The 23,175-nt window shown below is 39.1% G+C and overlaps 1 protein-coding gene across 1 annotated transcript in view; it reads right to left on the bottom strand.

Annotated features, from left to right (window-relative positions):
- tgfbr3 (transforming growth factor, beta receptor III) overlaps positions 1-23,175 on the bottom strand; it is a 113,581-nt gene that overhangs the window by 28,083 nt on the left and 62,323 nt on the right. Inside the window, exon 4 of the mRNA XM_057337362.1 lies at positions 14,035-14,172. Coding sequence (XP_057193345.1) covers positions 14,035-14,172 — 138 coding nt within the window. The remainder of the gene's footprint in view (positions 1-14,034; positions 14,173-23,175) is intronic.

Below are 23,175 nucleotides of genomic sequence, written 5' to 3'. Positions count from 1 at the left end.
ATATTCAGAGATGTACGGAGTTGTTACGTCCAAATATCACATCATCTATTTTATCTATTTTTGCTGAGAAAGCAAGAACAACTGACATCTGGCATTTTATGTTTTAGGGGGTTGAAAAAATTGATTTACCATGGTGTTTAGCACTGGCATTCTTCTTGAAGTTTACCTTTCAGCATTTTCATCACATCTGTGTCCTCCTCATGTCTCCAATTAACATCTGTCCTCCACCTAGCACCCTACATGTTTTCTTTAAGCGTATTTCACTGGATTTCCTGCACTTTCTGCCTATCAACATCTAAATATTACAACCATATGTTCAGAATGAAAGTGAGATAGCTTGCCAAATGGTTTATATCAATTATAAGCACACATAATCTGCTCACTACACAACACTCTCTGCACGAGAAAGGACAAATGTCTCCAACAGATGATGAAGTGTTTAAAACAGACGTGAGAGTGAGGGGGTGCAACGTGAACTTCCAGGATGGTAAAAAAAGTGCCACTACGTGCTGATGAGTTGTAAATAAATTTGTGGGTGATTTGTTCCGTTCACTTCAGTAAGCTAATCAAGCTTGTGGCAAAGTTCCACGCTTGTGTTCCTGTAACCGGAGGGAGACTGCAATGGAACAAACAACACCATCTGTCTGCAAGTGCCACGGAAGAGCATTCCTGCAGATCGACCTCCATCTCAAAACCAATATTGGTCCCGCAATGGTTTCAATAAAAAATCAAAGGGAGAGAGAACTTCTTTTTGCTAACCTCCCAGGGCAATAAAAATCAGGAAAACAGCCACTTGGCAAATAGAAAAAGAGCAACACATTTACAACGGCCAAACTTTTTAAAATGCTGCTCCATCACATTACATCAGAGATGTTTTCCAGACCAAGCATATCAAATGGTCCCCAATTTAAGAGGTTCCAAATGAACAGTACAGCTTAGACCAGTGTGTGTTTCACGCTGGTTAAGACTGTTTTGAAGGACCAACATAGAGGGACAACATGGCTGACCAAAAAAATTTGGAAATCGAGTGAAAACAGATTGTGATGACACCAAGCACAATGGGCCTCGTTTATCAATCTAACGTATAGAAACGTGCGCAGATCCGTACGCAGAAATCATCTTACGACAGGGTTCACATGTGATTCATCAAACATTCGTATGCCGCCAATCTCAATGTACGATTGATCGTACCTTGATAAATGCGGCGACTGAAATCTATCGTAATTTACATATCATGCACCTATGAATTCAGGGTGTAGACGCCTTGCCCCTAGATTTTGCTACATGGAGAAACGTAATCCGGCCAAAAAGAGGAACTTTTACGATTTAGATATGTAAACTTTAACATTGAAAAGCGAAATCAGAGGAAGTGAAAAACAGTTTATAAAGAGATCACTGCTGCAGGCAACAGTGAACCAAACTCCAGCTGAGGTTTGTATTTTTTATTGGATATTTACTGGATATTTATGTTTTGTAAAAATGACCACAAATAATTAATTATTTTTGTTTCACTATTATTTTTACACTGAAAGTATTGTTGTTGCTTTAAATTACTTTGGTTGTAAAATGCATTTAAATTGAAACAAAATGAATCTGACTTCAGTCTTAAAGAACTGTGTTTGAGTTACATTAACGTGTTCATGTAAAAACGAATGTAGGTGTAAATTAGGCCGTACTAATCATTTTTGTGGCACAATTAAATGTGTATTAAATGTGTAAGTGTTTTTTATTTAAAAAAAAATAGGTGAAGAGAAAATGGTCTGTGGCAGAGGAGACAGATGCATGTTTCTAAATGGGATCTAATGCTGCTAATCGTGCATTTCAGGCTGCTTAAATGAAGCACACACTGTTTTATGTTTACGTAATTTTTTTTCTCTTTTCGATCTATCAGAGGCAAGAACTAGCGGTCTTCTGCCACCACAAACCGGCCTGGAGCCTGCCACACAATCTCGAGCTGTGACTAAGTGCGCATCTTCCACCCCCAAGCCAACATCGCCCAAATTTCTTTTATTTAATTTCTTTTTATTAGAACGCATATTTGTCAAACAAAGAAGCTATCATCTTGCAAATAGGTAAACTAACCCATTGCATATAGATATATTGATTAGGCCTATTGTAGTTTTTAAAATGTTTGACTTTTAATTGTGCATTTTAATCGTCGTAAATTGTTTTAGAAGTAGCCTAAAATTTCATTAAAGTTTTGTACACAAAAGTACCCGTTAACCTTGTAATTTCAAGCATTTAAATAATCATATAATTAGTGAAAATAAGAAATCGCATTGGAATCTATTTTTACATTGTCATACTAAATGAAAAACTTAATCTATCTTTCTATTTGTCATTATTCCTTATCAGTTATCAAAAGGGTTAAAGGGTTCTTAAAACTTGCGTACACAAGCTGAGACCTGTCGTGAGATTTGATCATAGCAACCGCTCACGTCCATTTTGATAAATGACAAGTTTTGCGTGGAAACGACCGTACGCCCAGTTTTTGGTCGTACGCTCATTTCATAAATGAGGTCCACTATATGCTGTTTTTCAGACCTATCCTGAAATAGACCATATGATTGACTGTTGACTGGCAATGATATCACTGGAAATGTGTATTACAATAGGATGTGTGGATCTCTCATGTTATAAGGTCGGGTGGCTTATACACATCAGCCAACACCAGCTTTGCTTCGACTCCAGGCCACCCATCTGCATGGATCTCCAAGTGCTGGAACCAGAAAACAAGGGTTGGCACGACAATCCAGAGACAACCAACCGTATAAAGCAATTACTCCACAGAGGAACACAGGGCCAACTCTGAAGGCTTGAGAGGTAGGGACAAAGTTGGAAATTACTGCCAAATAGAATGAATAAAGTAATCTGTTTTAGTGAATTAATGCATAATCTTGAATCTTTAATGGCATTTGAAAACTAAAACCTATTGAGTGATTTGGTTCATTTTGTTGAGCAGATGTAAACCCTCTTTGCTTCCCAAGTATGTTTGTAAGTTTTAAACAAAATCACACAACTCTTGGCGCTGATGCTACACACGCTCAAACCATCTGTTGCATATATGTGTTGGAGTTGAGTTCAGTTCACGGAGCATCAAGCCGGAAATAGTTTAGACATGGAACAGGGTGTGTGTGAAAATTTGGGAGAGCTGCACTGCAAGAGGATTCTGTCAGCGTGTGACAGTGTGTTAAGACGCCTGGTGTGTTTGAGGAGGCTTTTCTGATGAACGTTGTGTGAGCTCATTGTTCTGGGTGATCTCATGCTAATTTGAGGTCTGTGTTCGCATGTTAGTACTGAGATGATATCATGATCAGATTTTGGGCTCATAAAATTAAAGCCAAGAGTAAAACAAGGATATAGAGAAGCGAAGGTACATGTTCATTATTGAGATGTTCTAGACTAGAAGGGGGAGATAGCTTGAGGCACAAGTATTACTGTGCTAACAGTGGAAATAATTCAAAACAGAATAGCTCATACTTCTTTGAGACATAACATTTTCTTTTTCAGTAAAATATATAAGGCAGACCTAAGCATATGCTGTTATGAAAGATATTGGCCTGCCTCACTGTCTACTGTCTATAAGTTGCTACCTTCTAAGGCACAATTTCATATGTGAAACCCTGTGAAATATATTACTGACAGATTTTTGGACTGTCATCCATCAAAAAAATTGAATTTAGCTTTTTGCTATGCATTCTTTATCCACAAGAAATACATTCTACCTCTTACAAAGACTGCCATATGCTGCCTATAACAAAATTAGGTATATAAAAAATGTTTGCACGGTCTGACGCATAAACTCTGTATTGTTGATTTAGCCAGTCTACAATATTTAGAAGGATTGTTCATCCAAGAAATGAAAATTCTGTCATCATTTACAGTCCCCCCCCACCAAGTTGTTCCAAACCTGTATCAAGTTCTTTGTTCTGCTAAACATAAAGGAAGATATTTGGAAGAATGTCAGTAACCAAACAGATTTCATGCCCCAATGACTCCCATAGTATTGATTTTCCCTACGCTCTTAAAAATAAAGGTGCTTAAAAGGTTCTTCACAGCGATGCCATAGAAGAACCATTTTTGGTTCCACAAAGAACCATTCAGTCAAAGGTTCTTTAAAGGACCATCTCTTTTTTACTTTTTTATAATCTGAAGAACCCTTTTTCGCCACAAAGAACCTTTTGTGAAACAGAAAGGTTCTTCAGATGTTAAAGGTTCTTTATGGAACCAAAAGGTTCTTCTATGCATCGAAGAACCTTTTGAAGCACCTTTTTTTAAGAGTGTACTATGGCAGTAAATGGGGGATGAGATCAGTTTGGTAACTGACATTCTTCCAAATATATTCTGTTGTGTTCAGCAGAACAATGAAATTTATACAGGTTTGGAACTATCTTGGAACTATTTGGAACACTTTTTGGGTGAACTATCCCTTTAACATGTAGTTAACATGTTAACATTTAAAGCGGCAATGAGTAACTTTTGCTCACTGTTGCCCCACGTGGTTGTTTACCGGAATTGTCTGTATGCAGTGTCGTAAAAACTGTCGCAAAGATTTCCCGCTGGCAGCTCAATACACGTGAGTTTGTTTACTAAGCCGACGGACCCAGATACGTCGTTCAAACTATTGTATTTACCCGAAACACAACGCACGGACTTGAATGTGTTTTTGTAACCTATAGTACTTTTCTTTTGTTATTATATCCGAAGTCACTAAACACAATCGCGACCAGGCGTTGTGTTTTGTGTAATATATGTAATAACTACAGTCAACTCGGTATGAAAACAGCGCATAGCATGTACATATACAGTATATAACGACAACATTAGCCTACTCAATGACTGAACTGTTCAACATTTACGTGGTTTACTGGTCTGAACAAAATAATCTGCTACTTTTTACCACAACACGTTTAGTGTGGTTTTTTAGTCTTTATTTACAAGCACTACACACATTCTGTCACGGAATGGCAGAAAGAACCCAAGCGCAGGCAATGGCAGTGAAGGGGTTAACATATTTTTATTTAAACCAAAACAGAAACAAAACACCCACAATGGGGAAAACGAAACTAAGAACTATAAATAAAACAAGAGACTTCCCACGAGGGGGCAAAATGAAAACAAGACAAATAAACTAAACTCAAAGACACGACCAAACGTCTTAAATCAATACAAGGCACAAAACTCACAAAACTCACAAAACACGAACAGGCAAGGAACAGGAACACGGGTAAGCACACGAACAGGCAAGGAACACAACACAATCCAGAACAACGCACGTACACGCACATACATAATACAAGAGCACAGGACAAAGAAACAAGAGGGTATATATAGGGAAGACAAACGAGGGATAACGACATGGGGCAGGTGTGGGACATTAAACACTCAGGGAAAGACAACGAGGAAACGAGAGGAATGGGGCCAATGACAAGACACTGGAGAGAACGCATATTATTGTCAAACGGACAATAATATGTTTCTCTCCACACATAACCAAAGACTTTGCCATGGCTCTGCTACAGGACCAAGAAAAACATGACTAAGGAAGCAGAGCCATGACAGAAGCCCCCCCTTTAATGAGCACCTCCAGGTGCTCACCAAGGGGTAGACGGACAAGACAAGGCAGACCGAGACAAAGACAAAAACCAGACAAACATGGTGAACATGACAAGGGGTAGACGGACAAGACAAGGCAGACCGAGACAAAGACAAAAACCAGACAAACATGGTGAACATGACAAGGGGTAGACAGGACAACAAGACTACAGGACTGGGGTGGGATAACAAGAACAACAAACATGGGAGGGGGGGTGGGGCAAAACAAGAGTTCACGGGGGAAAACCAAAAGGGTTGGGGGAACAGTCCCAGTCCCCGGCTGCGCTCGAGGGCGCTGAGTCCTGGGGGACTTAGGAGGAGTCCCGGGGGGAACAGTCTTTGGCCCTGGGAGTCTCCCAGGGACCGGCTGGACAGGGCTTGACGCCGGCTGGAAGGCCGGCTGGACAGGGCTTGACGCCGGCTGGAAGGCCGGCTGGACAGGGCTTGACGCCGGCTGGAAGGCCGGCTGGACAGGGCTTGACGCCGGCTGGAAGGCCGGCTGGACAGGGCTTGACGCCGGCTGGAAGGCCGGCTGGACAGGGCTTGACGCCGGCTGGAAGGCCGGCTGGACAGGGCTTGACGCCGGCTGGAAGGCCGGCTGGACAGGGCTTGACGCCGGCTGGAAGGCCGGCTGGACAGGGCTTGACGCCGGCTGGAAGCCGGCTGGACAGCTGACGCCGGCTGGATCACCACTGGACGCCGGCTGGATCACCGGACTGGACGCCGGCTGGCACCGGACTGGACCGGCTGCACCGGACTGGACACAGGACTGGACACAAGACTGGACACAAGACTGGACACCACGGACGTCGGCGCACCGGACTGGACGCCGGCTGCACCGGACTGGACACCGGCTGGACGCCGGCTGCACCGGCCGGGTTGGAGTCCACGCTGCCGCCGTTGCCTCTTCTTCTTCCGCCAGCCACCCGGCTGGTGGTCGGGTGATGGAAGGAGGTATACAGAACGGCTGGCTCCGGCTGGGACTCCTCGGAGGTGGTTCCCCAGGACGCTCGCCTCCCCCGCTTGCCCACGAGGCTGGTGGACGGTGGAGAGGCTGCCGAGAGTGAGGGGGATGGCGTGGCGATGCCCACAACCCCGATCTGCAAGGGACGTCCTCGGGGATAGCCGCCAGTCCCGTGAGAGGCTCCGCCATGGACATTCCCCTGGGCTCCTCAAGATTCATCCGAGTTCGACCTGGTCCGCGAAGCCAGGTGTCTCAACCGGCGCATCTCAGCTGGCTCGAAGGGTTCATCGAGGCAGCTGTTGAAGATTACCTTCAACTCTGCCTCGGTGAACCCCGAGTAGCGCGCGGTGGACAGGAAGTCCATGGCGAAGTCCTTCACAGGGGTCCCCCTCTGGCGGAAGCCGAACAGGACGTGAGCCTGGCGGCTCCTGTACGCCTCGTCCGACTCCATGCCTGCTGGGTTCGGTGGTGGCTCGTGTATTCTGTCACGGAATGGCAGAAAGAACCCAAGCGCAGGCAAGGCAGTGAAGGGGTTAACATATTTTTATTTAAACCAAAACAGAAACAAAACACCCACAATGGGGAAAACGAAATAAGAACTATAAATAAAACAAGAGACTTCCCACGAGGGGGCAAAATGAAAACAAGACAAATAAACTAAACTCAAAGACACGACCAAACGTCTTAAATCAATACAAGGCACAAAACTCACAAAACTCACAAAACACGAACAGGCAAGGAACAGGAACACGGGTAAGCACACGAACAGGCAAGGAACACAACACAATCCAGAACAACGCACGTACACGCACATACATAATACAAGAGCACAGGACAAAGAAACAAGAGGGTATATATAGGGAAGACAAACGAGGGATAACGACATGGGGCAGGTGTGGGACATTAAACACTCAGGGAAAGACAACGAGGAAACGAGAGGAATGGGGCCAATGACAAGACACTGGAGAGAACGCATATTATTGTCAAACGGACAATAATATGTTTCTCTCCACACATAACCAAAGACTTTGCCATGGCTCTGCTACAGGACCAAGAAAAACATGACTAAGGAAGCAGAGCCATGACACATTCATGACGAGACACGACAACATGCTAGCTATCGACACCGGCAACCATATATTATCCACATATATCTCTCAGCTACCTTACGCTTATAAAGTGCAAACCGGTGGTGCGCCAATGACACAGACTAATAACAAATACGTTCAAAAGTACAGGACAGTAGCAAAACATGTACAAATAACACTTACAAATCCAGGAGCCGGACCGCTAGATCTGCATCCGTTTTGCAACCTGTTGCCTCTTGCTGCTCGTGCCACCGAGTGTAAGCCTGTCCGATATTGATTCGTGACCGGCCTCGTGTCCGATCACTCTCTCGCTTTCTTTTCTTTGCTTCCCTCGACAAAACCCTCTTTGTTTTTTTGGCTGGCTCTGCCATGGTGATGTTTTGGATAGTTTTGTCTAACGGTTAGCTCTGCTGTTGGCCAACTTCTCCCAGGCTACGACTAAAACGTGATGTATGCCGTAAAGCAGGGGATAGGCGGGGCTTGTACCGGCCCGAACACCAAAGTTACTAGTGCAGTTTCAGCCAATAGGAGGCTGCTTAGATAGTAACGGCAGTAAAATTCATCCAGTTAAAAGTTGTCCTACCACTAAAAAAAACATATTTAACATTATTTTAAGGTCAAAAAGTTACTCGTTGCCGCTATAAGTTTGTTTTGGTGACCTTCAGGATTTGACTTAACTCATGACCTGCCTTTTGATAACTGCTAAAGCAATTGTCATAAACACAATATCTGCCGTAACGTTTTTGAACACAACCATAAATATAATCTAGCGTAAACGCACTACATTAAGGAATATTGGCTTGCTAATAAATGTCAGTGGATGACCTCAGCATATTTTCATCTGAAATATTGTTTGTACATACTGTAGTTGTCTGTATGAGATTACATGGGAATACATGTAATGACTCTACGGCAAATAACTCAATTTGAGGTCTAGCACGATATTACTATTTTCTCACCCATATCCTCAACTGTATTTGAAACCTGAAACTTGATTTTAGACCAAGAAAAACAGTGGTCCACTGGGCTTCAATTTCATGTTGTGCTGGCCAGTTTTGATGAGAGTTTTTACAAATTTAAGTACCCACGTGCAGGCAGGGGTCCCATTTGTGAGGGACACTAGTCACTGACTTAGCACCACGGGAGAGATAGGACATGACCAACGTTCACCAATGCCTCCTATTACATTGTTTATGCACTTGTCCAAAGAGACTTACAGTACATGCAAAGTACACGTTTTATCAGTTTTGTGTTAACTGGTAATATAATCTATGGCCCTGGTTTTATCGGCACCATGCCTTACAAGGTGAGCTACAGGAACACAGCGCAAGAAAGACATTTGCAAATGATTACTGCAGAAAACCACTAGTTACATAAAGGAATTTATGGCATACCTAAAAGAGGAAGTGTGTGCATGCCACAAAAGCGTAATAGAGTTAAGCCATTCATGCCTTTTGCTCTTCATGTATTGTGATCTGCTGTCCTCATATGATAGGGGTGCAAATCCCAGCCAGTCTTCTCCTAAGCCTGTTGCTCTTCTGACTAAATATGGTTGAATGTTCAGGGGGTGATTGCCTCATCTTTACCTAAACCCTCTCCAGATCTCCTCTGAGCTCTCTCAGCGCAGTGAGAGATGAGAAAACACACTAGATCTTGTCATCTTGTTATTTGGGGGTGAGAGAGGGGTGAAGTGACTCTGCTCTCTGTTTCATATGATGGCTGGGAAACATTGATGTTGTCAGGGAAAGCAGACTCTGTGGGGCTGATCTAATTTGCCCATTTTATATCTGTGAGTAACTTGGCTTTGGTTACTTCAACAAATAAACAACCCTCTAAACACTATGACAACCAAGTAAATAAACTGTTTTGTTATTACTACTATCAATATTTAAAGAAATCCCCAGTGTTTATCTCATCCTAGACCCTATTTGTTAAAGAGAGGTATCCTATTCATTTAGCTTAAAAAAAGACGATCATTTGTTGATGTATCTACTATTGACAGTTCGTATTAAAAGCTTTGTGTTGTTGCTATGATGTATAAAGGGCAAATCTGTTTGGCTCTGCTCGCTTGCTGTAATATTATTGTGTTTTAGCAGCAGGCTCACTTTTTTCACAGCTGTCAGCCTTTGTTTACTGCTCATAGTACAAAGAAGCTACAACTATGTCCTGTTCAATTTATACTCATAAAGGTGGAACTGGTCAGTTTTAAAGATCTGACTCGAATTAATAAGGCAAAATTTATGCCACTGTTACCGTTTCCTGCCTGTTATGCTAAGAGGTGTAGCATTTCCGAAACATGCTCTAGGCAAGTGGTCGCCAACCCCTTGATCCCAACCAACTCATGGTCAATCTTTGAGACTTTCCCTATCGATCCCGAAAGAAATAGAAAAAATAAATACACAAATATATTGTGCCTGGTTAATGTTCATTTTTACAAGTGCCTCTCTCATATTCTTTTGATCCAGTGGTTGTACAGTATATGTTTTTTAGTTCTGCATTCATCTTTTTATGGCTGTTAATAATGATTCTGGGAATTTTTAACGCAACCATTACCATGGATCACATTTCAGTGCAGGCCAGGGATGCAATTTGTCCCATATTTCGCATAGACATAATTCAATAACCACAAATGATACATGTTACAGGGTTCTTACACCTTTTCCAACATCAAAATCCAGCACTTTAAAAGCACTTTTAATGTGTGTTTTTATACTTTCCCAGTCACTTACAACTGCGTTAATTACATGCTGACATACATTTACTGTATGTACCTTTGTAGATAATCCATAGTTATACTGTATGCCAATTATATGTAATTATACTATATACTAACTATACTAAATTTATTCCATAAAAGACTTGAGCAAATTGTCATTTAACTCACAAAGCAGACATCCTATACAGTACTGTGGGCACTTATTTGTAATTGATATGTTTTGACCACATAAAATAACACAAAAGAAACATGTAAAGAACATGGGTGCGAATTATAGGTTGCCGCCGCATCACAAATAGAGAATCGATCAAGTTTTTCTTTAAATTTAAAACAATTTTTGCTCATTAAAATGCAATTAATATAATACTGTTCCTATGTAATTTGTTTTGAAAATTAGTCACCAAATGTGGGAACAGTAGGTTGTAAGCTTTCAAATGATATATTTAGTTTGTCAATATTACTTTAGGATAAGACTAAGGTACTGTTTTAACAGTATGGAAAATGCCCCACCTGTAAATTTGTGACATTTCAGAAGAAAAAAAATGAACTGGTTATCATATGTATTTCAATCTTAAAGATATATGTTTAACATTACGTTATAAAAGTTCCCTTGATTGTATTTTGTTCAAACTTTTGTGTAGTGTTAAAAAACTAAAACAGGAATGTATTTCTCTGTTTCAATATACAGCCACTAGATGGCGCATCTACGCCATTTATACCACACAGCACCCAACCCCCCACCCCGTCACAAAAACATTTTGCACTTTACGCGGGTGATCCCAGCGAGCTAAAAAAATTAATAAAAAATCTTTATTTATACGAAAAAAATCTAATCCCTGATATCGTTAACATCGTATTAGCACTTTGTTGTTTGATGAAAGAAAGAATTCGCGACACTGCAGAATTCAGTCGGTGAGCACACACACACAACTTGACGTAGTTTTTAAGTAAGATTGGCCTAATCGAAAATTTCGAAATAATCGAAAAACTTACCTTTCATGTGGCTTGAAAGTAGGGCTGCACGATATTTTATTGCGGTACCACTAAATCCTATTGCAATCGAGCTGGCTGCGATATGCAATGTGTCAATATTTTTTAATGCGTAGCTTGTCCGTGAAGCACGGCTCTGGGATCAGTAGGAAATGCTGCTGATCTAAAAGCAGTGCGAGTTTGAGTCGCTTATAATGTGCATTTGAAAAAGCAACACCCGTCAAACATGATCATTATATACTTTATTATCATAAAAATACCTGATGAGGCTTGAGTAACAGTGATAAAAAGATGTCCATAGGCATAGATTCTAGAAGGTGTCATGGTCTTCTTCTGCAGTGCGTATTTGGAGTTTCCGCACGAGAGCGCCCTCTGGCTTTCGGATGCAGCAGCATTTTCCCGTACTTCACTCAAAAGCTGTGCATAAATCACGTGACATTTATCGTCGGTTTATCGTGACAGCCCTACTTGAAAGCGCAGCTGGCCCCATGGTGAAGAGCTGCACGTCCTTTTTGCATACTTTGCAGGTGGCCACTCGAGGATTTGGTCCACGTTTTAGCCATAATTTGTAATTTTCGTCCTCCAGCCAACGAGCATTGAAACGGCAAACGCCCGGCATATTTTCATCTCCTACTCTGCTCCACCAGAGGGCGCACATCCAAAAGACTGGCAGATAACATTATAGCCACGCGCCGATTTTTTTCGTATTTTCGTTATGTGCAAAATGAATATTTTATTTCAAAAGAAAAATTCTCCGTAAAATTGCGAATTATTATGAAAGCAACGAAATTAAAGTTTTAGGCAGTTTTAAGCACTTGATCCCAAATCCAATCACTTTTCTAACCTTAAAATGACTATATTCAAATTCAATCATTTTACAGGATTTAAAGCACCCGTACGAACCCTGATGTTATGTGGAAATTAACATAACAAAAAGCCAATGAATATCTCAAGAAAAACCAGAAAAATATAAACGAGCAGACATAAAATGAAGTTCAGCATGATGCCCAAAAATGAAAATGAATACCACGGAAATTATAGTAACAATGTCAATTCATATATTTACATAATACATAACTCAAAATAATTACATAATAAAAACATATTAAAATATTGAATAACTAAATAAAAAAATCTTATCCACATGTTTTAAGGTCAAGCTGTCATGTGTGAATAAATCCCTGAACTCTGTCCTTGGTGTGTTTTTCCATTTATTTTGTCAGACTAAACAACTTAACATTTTACAGAGTTTTCTCGGTTGCATTTGAAAATTGGAACAAAGCATTTCATGTAATTTAAATACAATTAGGCTAAATAAAACTGCTCTAAGCAGTTGACCAATCGGAGTAGACTGAGCAGAATACAGAAATATGTTTTTTTTCCCTTTAAATCATGATATTGTATTCCAGCAGATCAAAATAATACCAGTATATAAACTTGAAGATGAACATAATATGGGAGCTTTAAAATAATGCATAAACTAAATGTTAACAAGCCTTATTGTCACGGATGGAGGACAGAACCCAAATGCAGGCAACGGCAGGTAAGGGGTTAACAGTGGTATTTTATTTTACAAACAAATAACAAAACAAAACTCCCTCGATGGGGAAAAAATGAAACATATATATATATATATGTATAAAACAAAGACCCACAATGGGGCATAAAACTAACAGGATAATATAACTTAAACACGACAGAACATGGACTAAACTAGAACATACTAGACATAAACTAGAACTACATTAAACACTTACAAAGACTGACTAGACTGGAACAAATCCACAAGCATGAGATGACACAACGTCATAAACAGGGAACAGGCAAACAAGCACCTAAACATGCACAGGTACAGGTACATATACACAATCCACGAGCACAGGACAAAGAAACATGAGGGCATTAAATAGGGAAGACAAACGAAGGATAACAACACAGGGCAGGTGAGGGTAATCAAACACGGCAGGAAAGCAATACATGAAACGAGAGGGGCGGGGCCAATGACAAGACACTGGAGAGACCGCATATTATTGTCAAAAGGACAATAATATGTTTCTCTCCACACATAACCAAAGACTTTGTCATGGCTCTGCCTCAGGACCAGGAAATCCAAGACTAAAAGAAGCAAAACCATGACACCTTATTGTCAAGTGTTAACCAAAATGAGTGTTCCACATCTCAAAAAGAAATCTAGTAATGTTTTAGCGGTGGCCCAGGGAAGGGTTTTGAAAGCCACGAGTACAAAACCAAGACTACAGAATAAAACTCAGCACTCTGCTAATTACTGGCATTTTCATAGAACCGTCTCACCACCAAACCTCCATCAGGGAGCCTGGTCACAATCCACAGACTACAGCAATCAATATAAACCTATGAGCCTTTGCCAGATGCAATTACACATGCATCTGTCTGAAGGAAGGTTGAAATTGGCACATGGCAGGTTTGTGTGTAAACATGTGTATGTTTGTGTTTCCTCTAGGTACACACACCTGAATACATCTTTGAGTGAGTGAGAGTGTGGTGCCAAGGAGAGTGTGAATGAATTGTGTGTTTGAAGATGCTTGTTGATTCCGAATGCAAATTGAAATATTCATTACTACAAAAATAAGGATGAGGGTGGCTCGCAAGGTGTAGAGGCACATAAGACTGGGATAGAGAGATGGTTTGTGAGTCAGACTTACGTGGAAAATGCGTTTGACTCCTGGGGCTAGATTCTCTGTATGAAGTTTCCAGATTATCGGCTGAGGGGAGTTCAAGACAAAAACCAACGGTTTCTGATGCACACGCAAAGACTGGATGGGCCGCAGCTGTAGCGCCACCTGGAAAAAACACAGAATGAGGTCAAAGGAGAAAAAGCAAGAGAGTGAAAGTAAACACAAGAATATCCCTTAGAACTAGTATTGGAACATTTTGTTTAAATCTAGTTTAATTTAAAACCCATATGATCATATGCTGTGATATTTTGTCCCCCTGGGTTTCACATTAGAATTTACATGGAATTCACACAAACGGGTTCAAAAACCATAAGGTCGTGTTTTTGCACACGTGGCCTTTCTGGAATGGAGAATTCTTGTGACCCCACACAACCTCAAAAATCCCCTGCAACCTCATTTGCATCTCTTGTGTTCCCAAAGTAGAGAACCTCTGTGCTTAAACATGTAACATCTCATTCCACTTCCACTCAGATTCTTCCTTCTCCTCTCCCCTGTTTAATGCCCTCTCTCCTGCATTCTGCAGTTCTTCCAGTAATGTTTGTGCCAAAAACATGACTACAGCAACACTGTGGATGCCTGTTAGTCCTTATCAAAGTATTTGCTATTTATGTCTCCACCCTGCAGATAATCCCACAGTGACCGAGAAATGCAGTGTTTTTCTTTGGAAGGCCACAATAATATGTGACCTCACTGGTATTTGAACTTTCACACACTGGCTCTTTTGTTCGGAAAAGATGGCGATAGGAAGGGAAAAAGGGACAAATGTGAAAGAGAGAGATCTATACTGGTGAAAATAGAAAGCTAGCAATGAATTTATTTTACTCAAATTGTTTATTAATCCGTTCCAGATTTGGTGTTTTGTTGATCTATATGTTGAGCTGCAGCCTCTGACAGGGCCCAGTGGGCCAAATATAACCTGCTGATTTAGAGCCTGCAGTGAGATTGAAACCAAACTCCATTCCACACATGGTTTGATGAACTACCTCTCAACACTGACCTGACAAACAAGCACTGCCTCATCACTTTTAGGACTTTATTACTGATCCTCTTCTTCACTGACCAACATATCAAGTCATTCCTTATTCTGAGAAATAAACATTAACATAGGGTTCCCCGGTAGAGAATAGTTTTTTCTGGTTGGTCCTTCATAACTCGGAATGCTTTGTCTCAGAAAAAGGGAAATATACCAACAGAAACAAATGAGACAACAGTTGACACAGTAGGAGTATAGACCTATTCACTATTACTACGTAGTTTATAAAATTTGGTTTTCACTGATTTGTTTGAGTATTGAAATCCCTGTTGCTCGGAGTCTTTCAGAGACATGTAATATGGGAAAAATGGAAAAACAAGTTTTTTTTGCAGGAGGCAGCAAATGTCTTAATTTGATCTCCATGTAATCCAACTAATGTCTAGGAGAACAATGAATGGAAATAGTATTTTTTATGTTTGTTTCTCATGTAAGTACTATACAGTAACACATGTGAACACATTCTCATAGCAATGTTAAATTACTTACTTATCAAATTACTGTTTTAAGCAATTATGTAATGCAAACTAAATAACATTTGGTTAATATCATTACCATAGATTCAGTCAAACAACAAAGTCTCGCTTGCTTTAATGTAGTCACTCAATTATAGGACTGGAAATAGTTCACAGGCTTGCATGTGAAAACATTGTTACCATTGTGACTGATACATTGGATGTTATTTTGTTTTACTCTTACTTTTAAAAGAAACATTTAGTCCAAGAAAGTCATGTCCAACCCAGGGAAACATCATTTTGATACTTTAGGGATGAGGAAAGCAGGTTTTCAAAATCAAACAGTAATAACATAAAACTGGTTGCAAAGAAACACCTTATTTGGTGTGTTTCGCAAGAGGCCTTGAAGACACAGTGTCTTGTCTTTAAGAATCAGAATCAGAAGAGCTTTATTGCCACACAAGGAATTTTCTTTAACAGCCAGTACATAGGAACGGAACAGAAGGCAGGGGACTCGGGATAATTTTGTTAAAGTGGGACTATGGCACCTTAAGGATATTGTGAGACCTGATGCAGTGGCCTGATCAAAAGTCAACTGATGCTCTGTACTCTATGAGGCAGGATTGTAGATCAGGCCTTACCTAGTCCAATAAAACTGATTCAGATAAAAGACAGCCATAAACTCAAAATGTCTCTTTGAGAAGAAGCAGATGTGCTTGTAGATGGAATTGTGACGTATTTATGTGTTTTTCTGAATGGCAGGCAGTTGAGCTACATCTCAAGTGAGTTGACCAAGGCTCAGAGCTGCGTAATGTGCATCTCCAACAGATCTGAGTCTATGTGGAAGGATGTTGGATGAGTTGTTTAGCAATGAGAGCAATAAAAGTATGGCAATAATCATAACAACAGGGACTTTGGAGAGAAGAGAATGGAAGAAATTACAGATTGCTTATCACGAAGAGTTTGGCTAACATGGACCCTTGATTTTTTCATTTTTTCCCTTACTTGACTTTTCAATGTCTGTGCTCGGAGGAAAATTTTAATTAGCATTTAGTGGCAACCTAAGCCTCCCCCTTGGCTCATTCTGAGCAGACCTTCACAAACAAATCCTACCTGCACAGATTTGCTTGAATTTGAGTGCAAACATACCAAGGAGAGCAAGAAAGGATATGAAGGTTTTCTTTTTCATTCTATAAAGTATGCATGGGTTAAGTGTGCATACATTTGGAACATACTACAGTACCATCTTTGCCTTGTCTTAACCGATAAAGTTTATTGACTAATGACATGCTAACAACAAAATTTACTTAGGTGAATATGTCAAGTTTAGTAGTAATAAACCAGAAGCCAACCACCTAAAACCTAAACAAGAAGAAAAGCTAATTTGCCTGAGGCAATGGATAACAGGTTATAATTTTGTAAATATTGTTTAGTTTCTTATTTTGAGTTGCATTTGTTTTTTACAATCATAGTTTTTCATGATATTCTTTGTCATTTCGAGTTTGACGGGCACAGTCCTCAATAACAAGAACATCATATGGAATACAATAAACAAACAAAAAATACATTTTAATTAAAAACAGGTAAAGAAAGTAATCTGTCTGAAAAAAGGACGCAGACAGACTAATGGAAAAAGGTGCACACAACACAAACTCCCCTGGTTGTAAAAGTTTTGGAATTTTAGAATCAGACAGAACCAATTCCAAAAAAGTGAGTCATTTAAAAAAAGGCACAAACACAGATGCGTTGAGCCAAAACTGTTTAAAGGTGAGAAGCAAATTACCTTGGCCAGCCATGAGCTAAACCCCCACTCTAAAAATGAGCTCACATGCTCTTCATCACACATTGGCAACATTTGTAGTTTATGAGCGTTGATTAGTCCCACAGATCACACTGGTTCTGTGAAACTCCATCTGTTATTACGTAATGCATCTGTAAAGCAACAAGGACAATGCATCCGATACAACATGGTTTACAAAGAATTTCTTAAACGATTCTCTATTATAAATAGCTTATAAAGGATGGAAAATGCATTCCACTAAACACATACATACCCCTTTACCACCAAAGGGTGCTGGAGCTGAAGCTAGCGCTTCTTTGTGGGTCTGGGTCAGAAAATTTTATCTGGGATCTAAACCGGACCCTTAAATCTGCTGGATAAGAAATTACAAGAGCTCTCCCATCTAAAATAAACAATTTCTCTACAATGTTTTTAGGTTTTCATAATTCGGAGTAAGCCTTATAAACAAAGATTGCGTTCTGCTATATTTGTTTGTAGGCAGAATGCAGTCCATTCTGACAGTTATTGGCTTTCAACTGATTGTAATTGCAACACCATTTCACTAGAAATTATATCATGGCATCCCTCGAGGCCTTTTACATGAGACCGTTTTCAGCTAAAAACTGAAAACTTTTTATCTGTTTTGGCAGTTATTTACACGAAAATGGCATTTTGGGGGCTTAAAAATGCAAACTTTTGCAAACGGGTCTGAATGTTTCCGTGTAAAATCTGAAGGCGGCGTTTTCCAAAAATGATGACATCATACACATGCGTATCACGCGTTCAGTCTGTAGGCATGCGCGAGTATTCCCCAAACAATAATGGCAGCCTCCATGCCGCGTGACATACTTATTATCATTTCTCCAGCAAAAAGTAGATTTACTGCACCACTAAAATCAGCGGAGGCATAGTATTTAAATGCACACTACTATAAACTATGGAGGACTAAACCTGCAAAATTATAAATAAATAAATGTATAAATAAATAAATATGTAAACGAATAAATGTAATAATATGAAAATAAATAAAGGAATGAATGGTTTGATAAAAGAAAATAATTCGTTTTAGCTATTATTGATCTTAGCTTTAACTTTTCTTTTCATTTTTTAAATTGATTTTTTTTTTTTTTGTGTCCATTTTTTAATTATTTTTAATTATTTTTTTATTTTATTTTTAGATTATTTTATTTATCATTTCCTTTTATTTTTACATTTATTTATTTATACGTTTATTTATTTTTATATTTATTTATTATCGCATGTATTTATTTCCACTTTTATTTATTTATTCTTGAATTTATTCTTACTTTTCTGTGTCTTGTATGATAATTAGATGGGTTGGTCTTGCCTACTATTGGTTCAGCGTAGATTGAAGCGTTTGATCGATTACTCTTGACTTGTTTTGGACTAACGTCACGTCACTCACTGATCGTTTGCTTCGTGTATAACGTTAAGTAACTATGGCGGGCGCACAATTAGCTAGAGAGTTACAGCATTTAGCCAATGAAGTCGATAACCATGCATCAAATGACTATGTGTCATTCAGATTAGATGCATTTATTGAGGATTTATTACAGATTGACGGAGAGATAAATGACAAAGTTCTTCAAAATCTGTGCGAGTCAGGGGGTGCTAAGGTGGTGACCAAGTTCCGGTTACAGGTCCTCTGCCAAAGAGGTGCATGAACGACCTCAGCAGATTCGTCGATTCTGAAAGCACAAGACGACTTGATATTAAGATGTCTAATAAACACAGACTTTCTTGTTACATGATTTTGACATTCTTGTTAAGATTGCAAATTATTGGTATGATCGCCCGTAACGGCTGAAGCGAGGTGAAAAAATAAATAAAGCGATTTGACACGGGATTCGTACCCATACAATAAAGCGAGGCAGCGTGTCACTACGGTAACAATCACACTAAGCTATTTCGCAATGCTAGCTGCTGCGGATCTTTGCAATAATATCAAGATGTCACACAACAATATGCAGCTGGATGAATCAAGGGAATATGCCCGTCTTAACTTGTGACCTCTGTGTTATTTATCTCTTATGGAATGTAGTTTACGAGTACCGTTTAGTAACCACGTCTTTTTAGAAGGAATGGTTTCCATTTGATGGCCCCTGTAGTGAAAGAACGATGCTCATTACTACCGTGTTAACTTGTGACTTAAGTTCACTATGTCTCAATTCATTTACATTATGTTACATCATGTTACATTAAATCTTTACGCTTTTTCTAACCGAAAGGCTGCTTATAACTATCACTTTGACAAAGCGTTAGCTTGCGACTTCGGTTTACAAGCTCATCTGTGTAGTTAAACCTTATTACATTTTGTGCTTTATGATTTTCACCAGTTGAACTGTAACGCCACCATAGCACCCTCTGACTCGCACAGACTTTGAATGTGCTGCAAAGAGGCTAACAACCGAGGGAGAACTTTGTCATTTATCTCGCCGTCAATCTGTAATAAATCATCAATAAGTGCATCTAATCTGAATGACACATAGTCATTTGATGCATGGTTATCGACTTCATTGGCTAAATGCTGTAACTCTCTAGCTAATTGTGCGCCCGCCATAGTTAACGTTATACACGAAGCAAACGATCAGTGAGCGACGTGACGTTAGTCCAAAACAAGTCAAGAGTAATCGATCAAACGCTTCAATCTACGCTGAACCAATAGTAGGCAAGACCAACCCATCTAATTATCATACAAGACACAGAAAAGTAAGAATAAATTGAAGAATAAATAAATAAAAGTGGAAATAAATACATGCGATAATAAATAAATATAAAAATAAATAAACGTATAAATAAATAAATGTAAAAATAAAAGGAAATGATAAATAAAATAATCTAAAAATAAAAAAATAAAAATAATTAAAAATAATTAAAAAATGGACACAAAAAATAATAAATCAATTTAAAAAATGAAAAGAAAAGTTAAAGCTAAGATCAATAATAGCTAAAACGAATTATTTTCTTTTATCAAACCATTCATTCCTTTATTTATTTTCATATTATTACATTTATTCGTTTACATATTTACAGGTTACATATTTATACATTTATTTATTTATAATTTTTGCAGGTTTAGTCCTCCATAATAAACACACATACACACCGAAAAAGTGTATTAAAAGCACTTTTAGAATAAAACAGTGTATGCGGATGTGCGCAAGCACGTAGGGTTTCTTTATAGCGCAACAGCGCCATCCACTGGCCTGGCATGCATAATACATAGTTTTTATTCCTTATTGTAAATGCAGATGGTTTGATACGTGTACGTGAAACTTTTCAAAAAATGCAAAGGAAAAACGTTTCCGTTTTTTATTCTGCAAACATACTTAAGGCCATTGCACATTTTGCCGAAATTTTGGACAATTCAGAGACACCGTACAAACCAGCGCCAAATAAAAAAAAACGCATACGAAAATTTCTGACTGTATGTGTGAAGATATTACAGGTCTTTGCACATACAGTCTAAAATTTTCATATGAGTTTTTTCGTATTTGGAGCTGGTTTGTACGATGTCTCTGAATTGTCCAAAATTTTGACAAAATGTGCAATGGCCTCAAAATGCTTGCTACGAATGCGAAAAACGCAGAAAATCGAACCCGGTCTGAATTGGACGCAAATATCGGAGGCAGTGCGTAAAGTTGATTGACACAACGTGAGGTCGTATTTATTTCTTAACGTGCGGAAATTTCGGATGCAAATTTCGGACTCAATGTGCAATGGCCTTTAGTCTCACCACTGAAACTGCAACTGAATTGCAAACAGAACAGAGTTGTTAAATTGAGCAAAGCCAGATCACAGAAAAAAATATCAATTGAAATGTTCGCGCTGTGGGAGATAAGAAAAGGACATGGCCAGAGTGAAGTCCAGAGAGTCTGTGCCTGGGCCTGATTTTACAGCCTGTTTCACAAACCGCTGTCTGAGAGAGTGATGTGGGAGCACGTCTGGCCTGGTTGAGTTACAGAGAAACTACAGATCATGACAGAAGACAGCTGCACCTCCCTGTACAAACCCCTTCACTGAAGCTAGCTTTAATGCTGATGATGGGAAACCGTTTGCACATCTGTTTAATTTAACACATAAGCATAAGAAGATTTCAGTGTGGATATGTGCCGGTCTGTCTGTGAAACTTTACACCATAAAGGAACTAATAAATCACCTCTCCTTAACTATTTATATGCATTTCAATTTGCATACTCCACTAATTTAGGTCATTTAGTATTATAAATAGTGCAAGGAGTGTATTTATTGAAATAAAGTGAACTACAAATACGAGATCTGCCCTGGAGTGAGCAAGCAAAAATATGTTGCTGCAATGGTAGGTCCAATATCCTGTAAACGGATCAAGACAGGTGGTGCTGGGGTGGAGGCGGTGATCGCACTCTGATCGCACGCTGCACCATACTGCAGTCATTATTATGATTATTTTTATATAATCACATGTCCAATAACCAATATTAGATTAGATTCAACTTTATTGTCATTACACATGTACAAGTACAGGGAAACAAAATGTTGTTTTGTCTAACCAAAAGTGCAATAGCAGCAAGTGCAGGATATACAGTGGTTGCATAAATGCAGGAAAAAAACAGTATTATGGAAGTAGTTTACAGATGGGCATGTACAATGAGCATAATATACAGGTGGCTATTACTATAAACAGGAAATTTTACTATTAGTCTACAATATGCAGATTAATTTTCAATTATTGTTTTATTTCTGCTTTTTGACAAAATCTTTTCGATTCGTTTTTATGTTATTCATATAACAAATAGGAGCAACTGGAATTATTTGGAACTATTAAATTATTAAATAATTAATTTAGTTAATAAAAGAACGGACCAACTTTATCTAAGAATCTGCTTGAAATTAAAAAATAAATTACTGTTGTACCATTTTCACTGCACAGTGGTGTATTTGATTTTAAATGAGTGTCTAGAGACAGGACCGCAATGTTTGCACATATAATCTGATATGTGGGAGCAAAACACTGTTTTGCTTTGCACAGCAAAGATTTGTGCTGTCAGGAGATTTTCTTGTAAATATGATCAAATCAATGCCATGTGTCTGGACATGATCTTCATTTTGCCTCGTTTTCACAGCACTTTGTTTGAAACAATGTAGAACTCTGTGAGAGTTATGTGTAGCCTTATGTGGATGTGTGTTGCTTGTGTGATGCATGTTTTGTCTTCATGTTATTCTTTCTGGATGGCTGAAGAAGAATAAATGAGGAAAAGATTAAGCGATATATCTGTTGAGTGCTGTTATCACTACTATATGCTGATCTGTGACCCCTGAGGCCCCCTTAGTGCACTGTATTATCTATCTGCCTGTGTCTGAGCACATAGTGCTGTGGCCTGGACCCTGATTATCATAACTGATATATCTACCTCATCCGGCCTCTGAGCAGACTTACCTGAACACGTGGGCAAGTCGACAGACATCAGATTGTATGTTTTTGTCTACGAAATTGGGGGCAAGTCTCCTAGATATTATCTGCTGATCCAAAGACAAATACTGTATGATCTAATTAGGTTGAATACACAATATGCATATGTTAATATAAGCCCGATGAGTCATGGTTAAAATGAACATTTTTATGGCAGACCACACAATTTACATACTAGGACACAAAATTAACAGCGTTGACAGGGCCATTAATAATGTTAACAGTAAAGCTGCTGTAAATCAATGTGCATTGGACAAAGCACTATACAAATAAATTAAATGCAATTCAATTGAATTAGGAGTAACATTCCTCGGCACTGAAGTTGAGGTTTTGTGTGTAAAACCAATTCTTTATAGAATTTTCTCTAGCTGGA

Source organism: Triplophysa rosa, linkage group LG7, assembly GCF_024868665.1.
Source record: "Triplophysa rosa linkage group LG7, Trosa_1v2, whole genome shotgun sequence".
NCBI lineage: Eukaryota > Metazoa > Chordata > Actinopteri > Cypriniformes > Nemacheilidae > Triplophysa > Triplophysa rosa.
The sequence above is the reverse complement of the archived record's forward strand: the minus strand, read 5'-3'. Positions and strand labels throughout refer to the sequence as shown.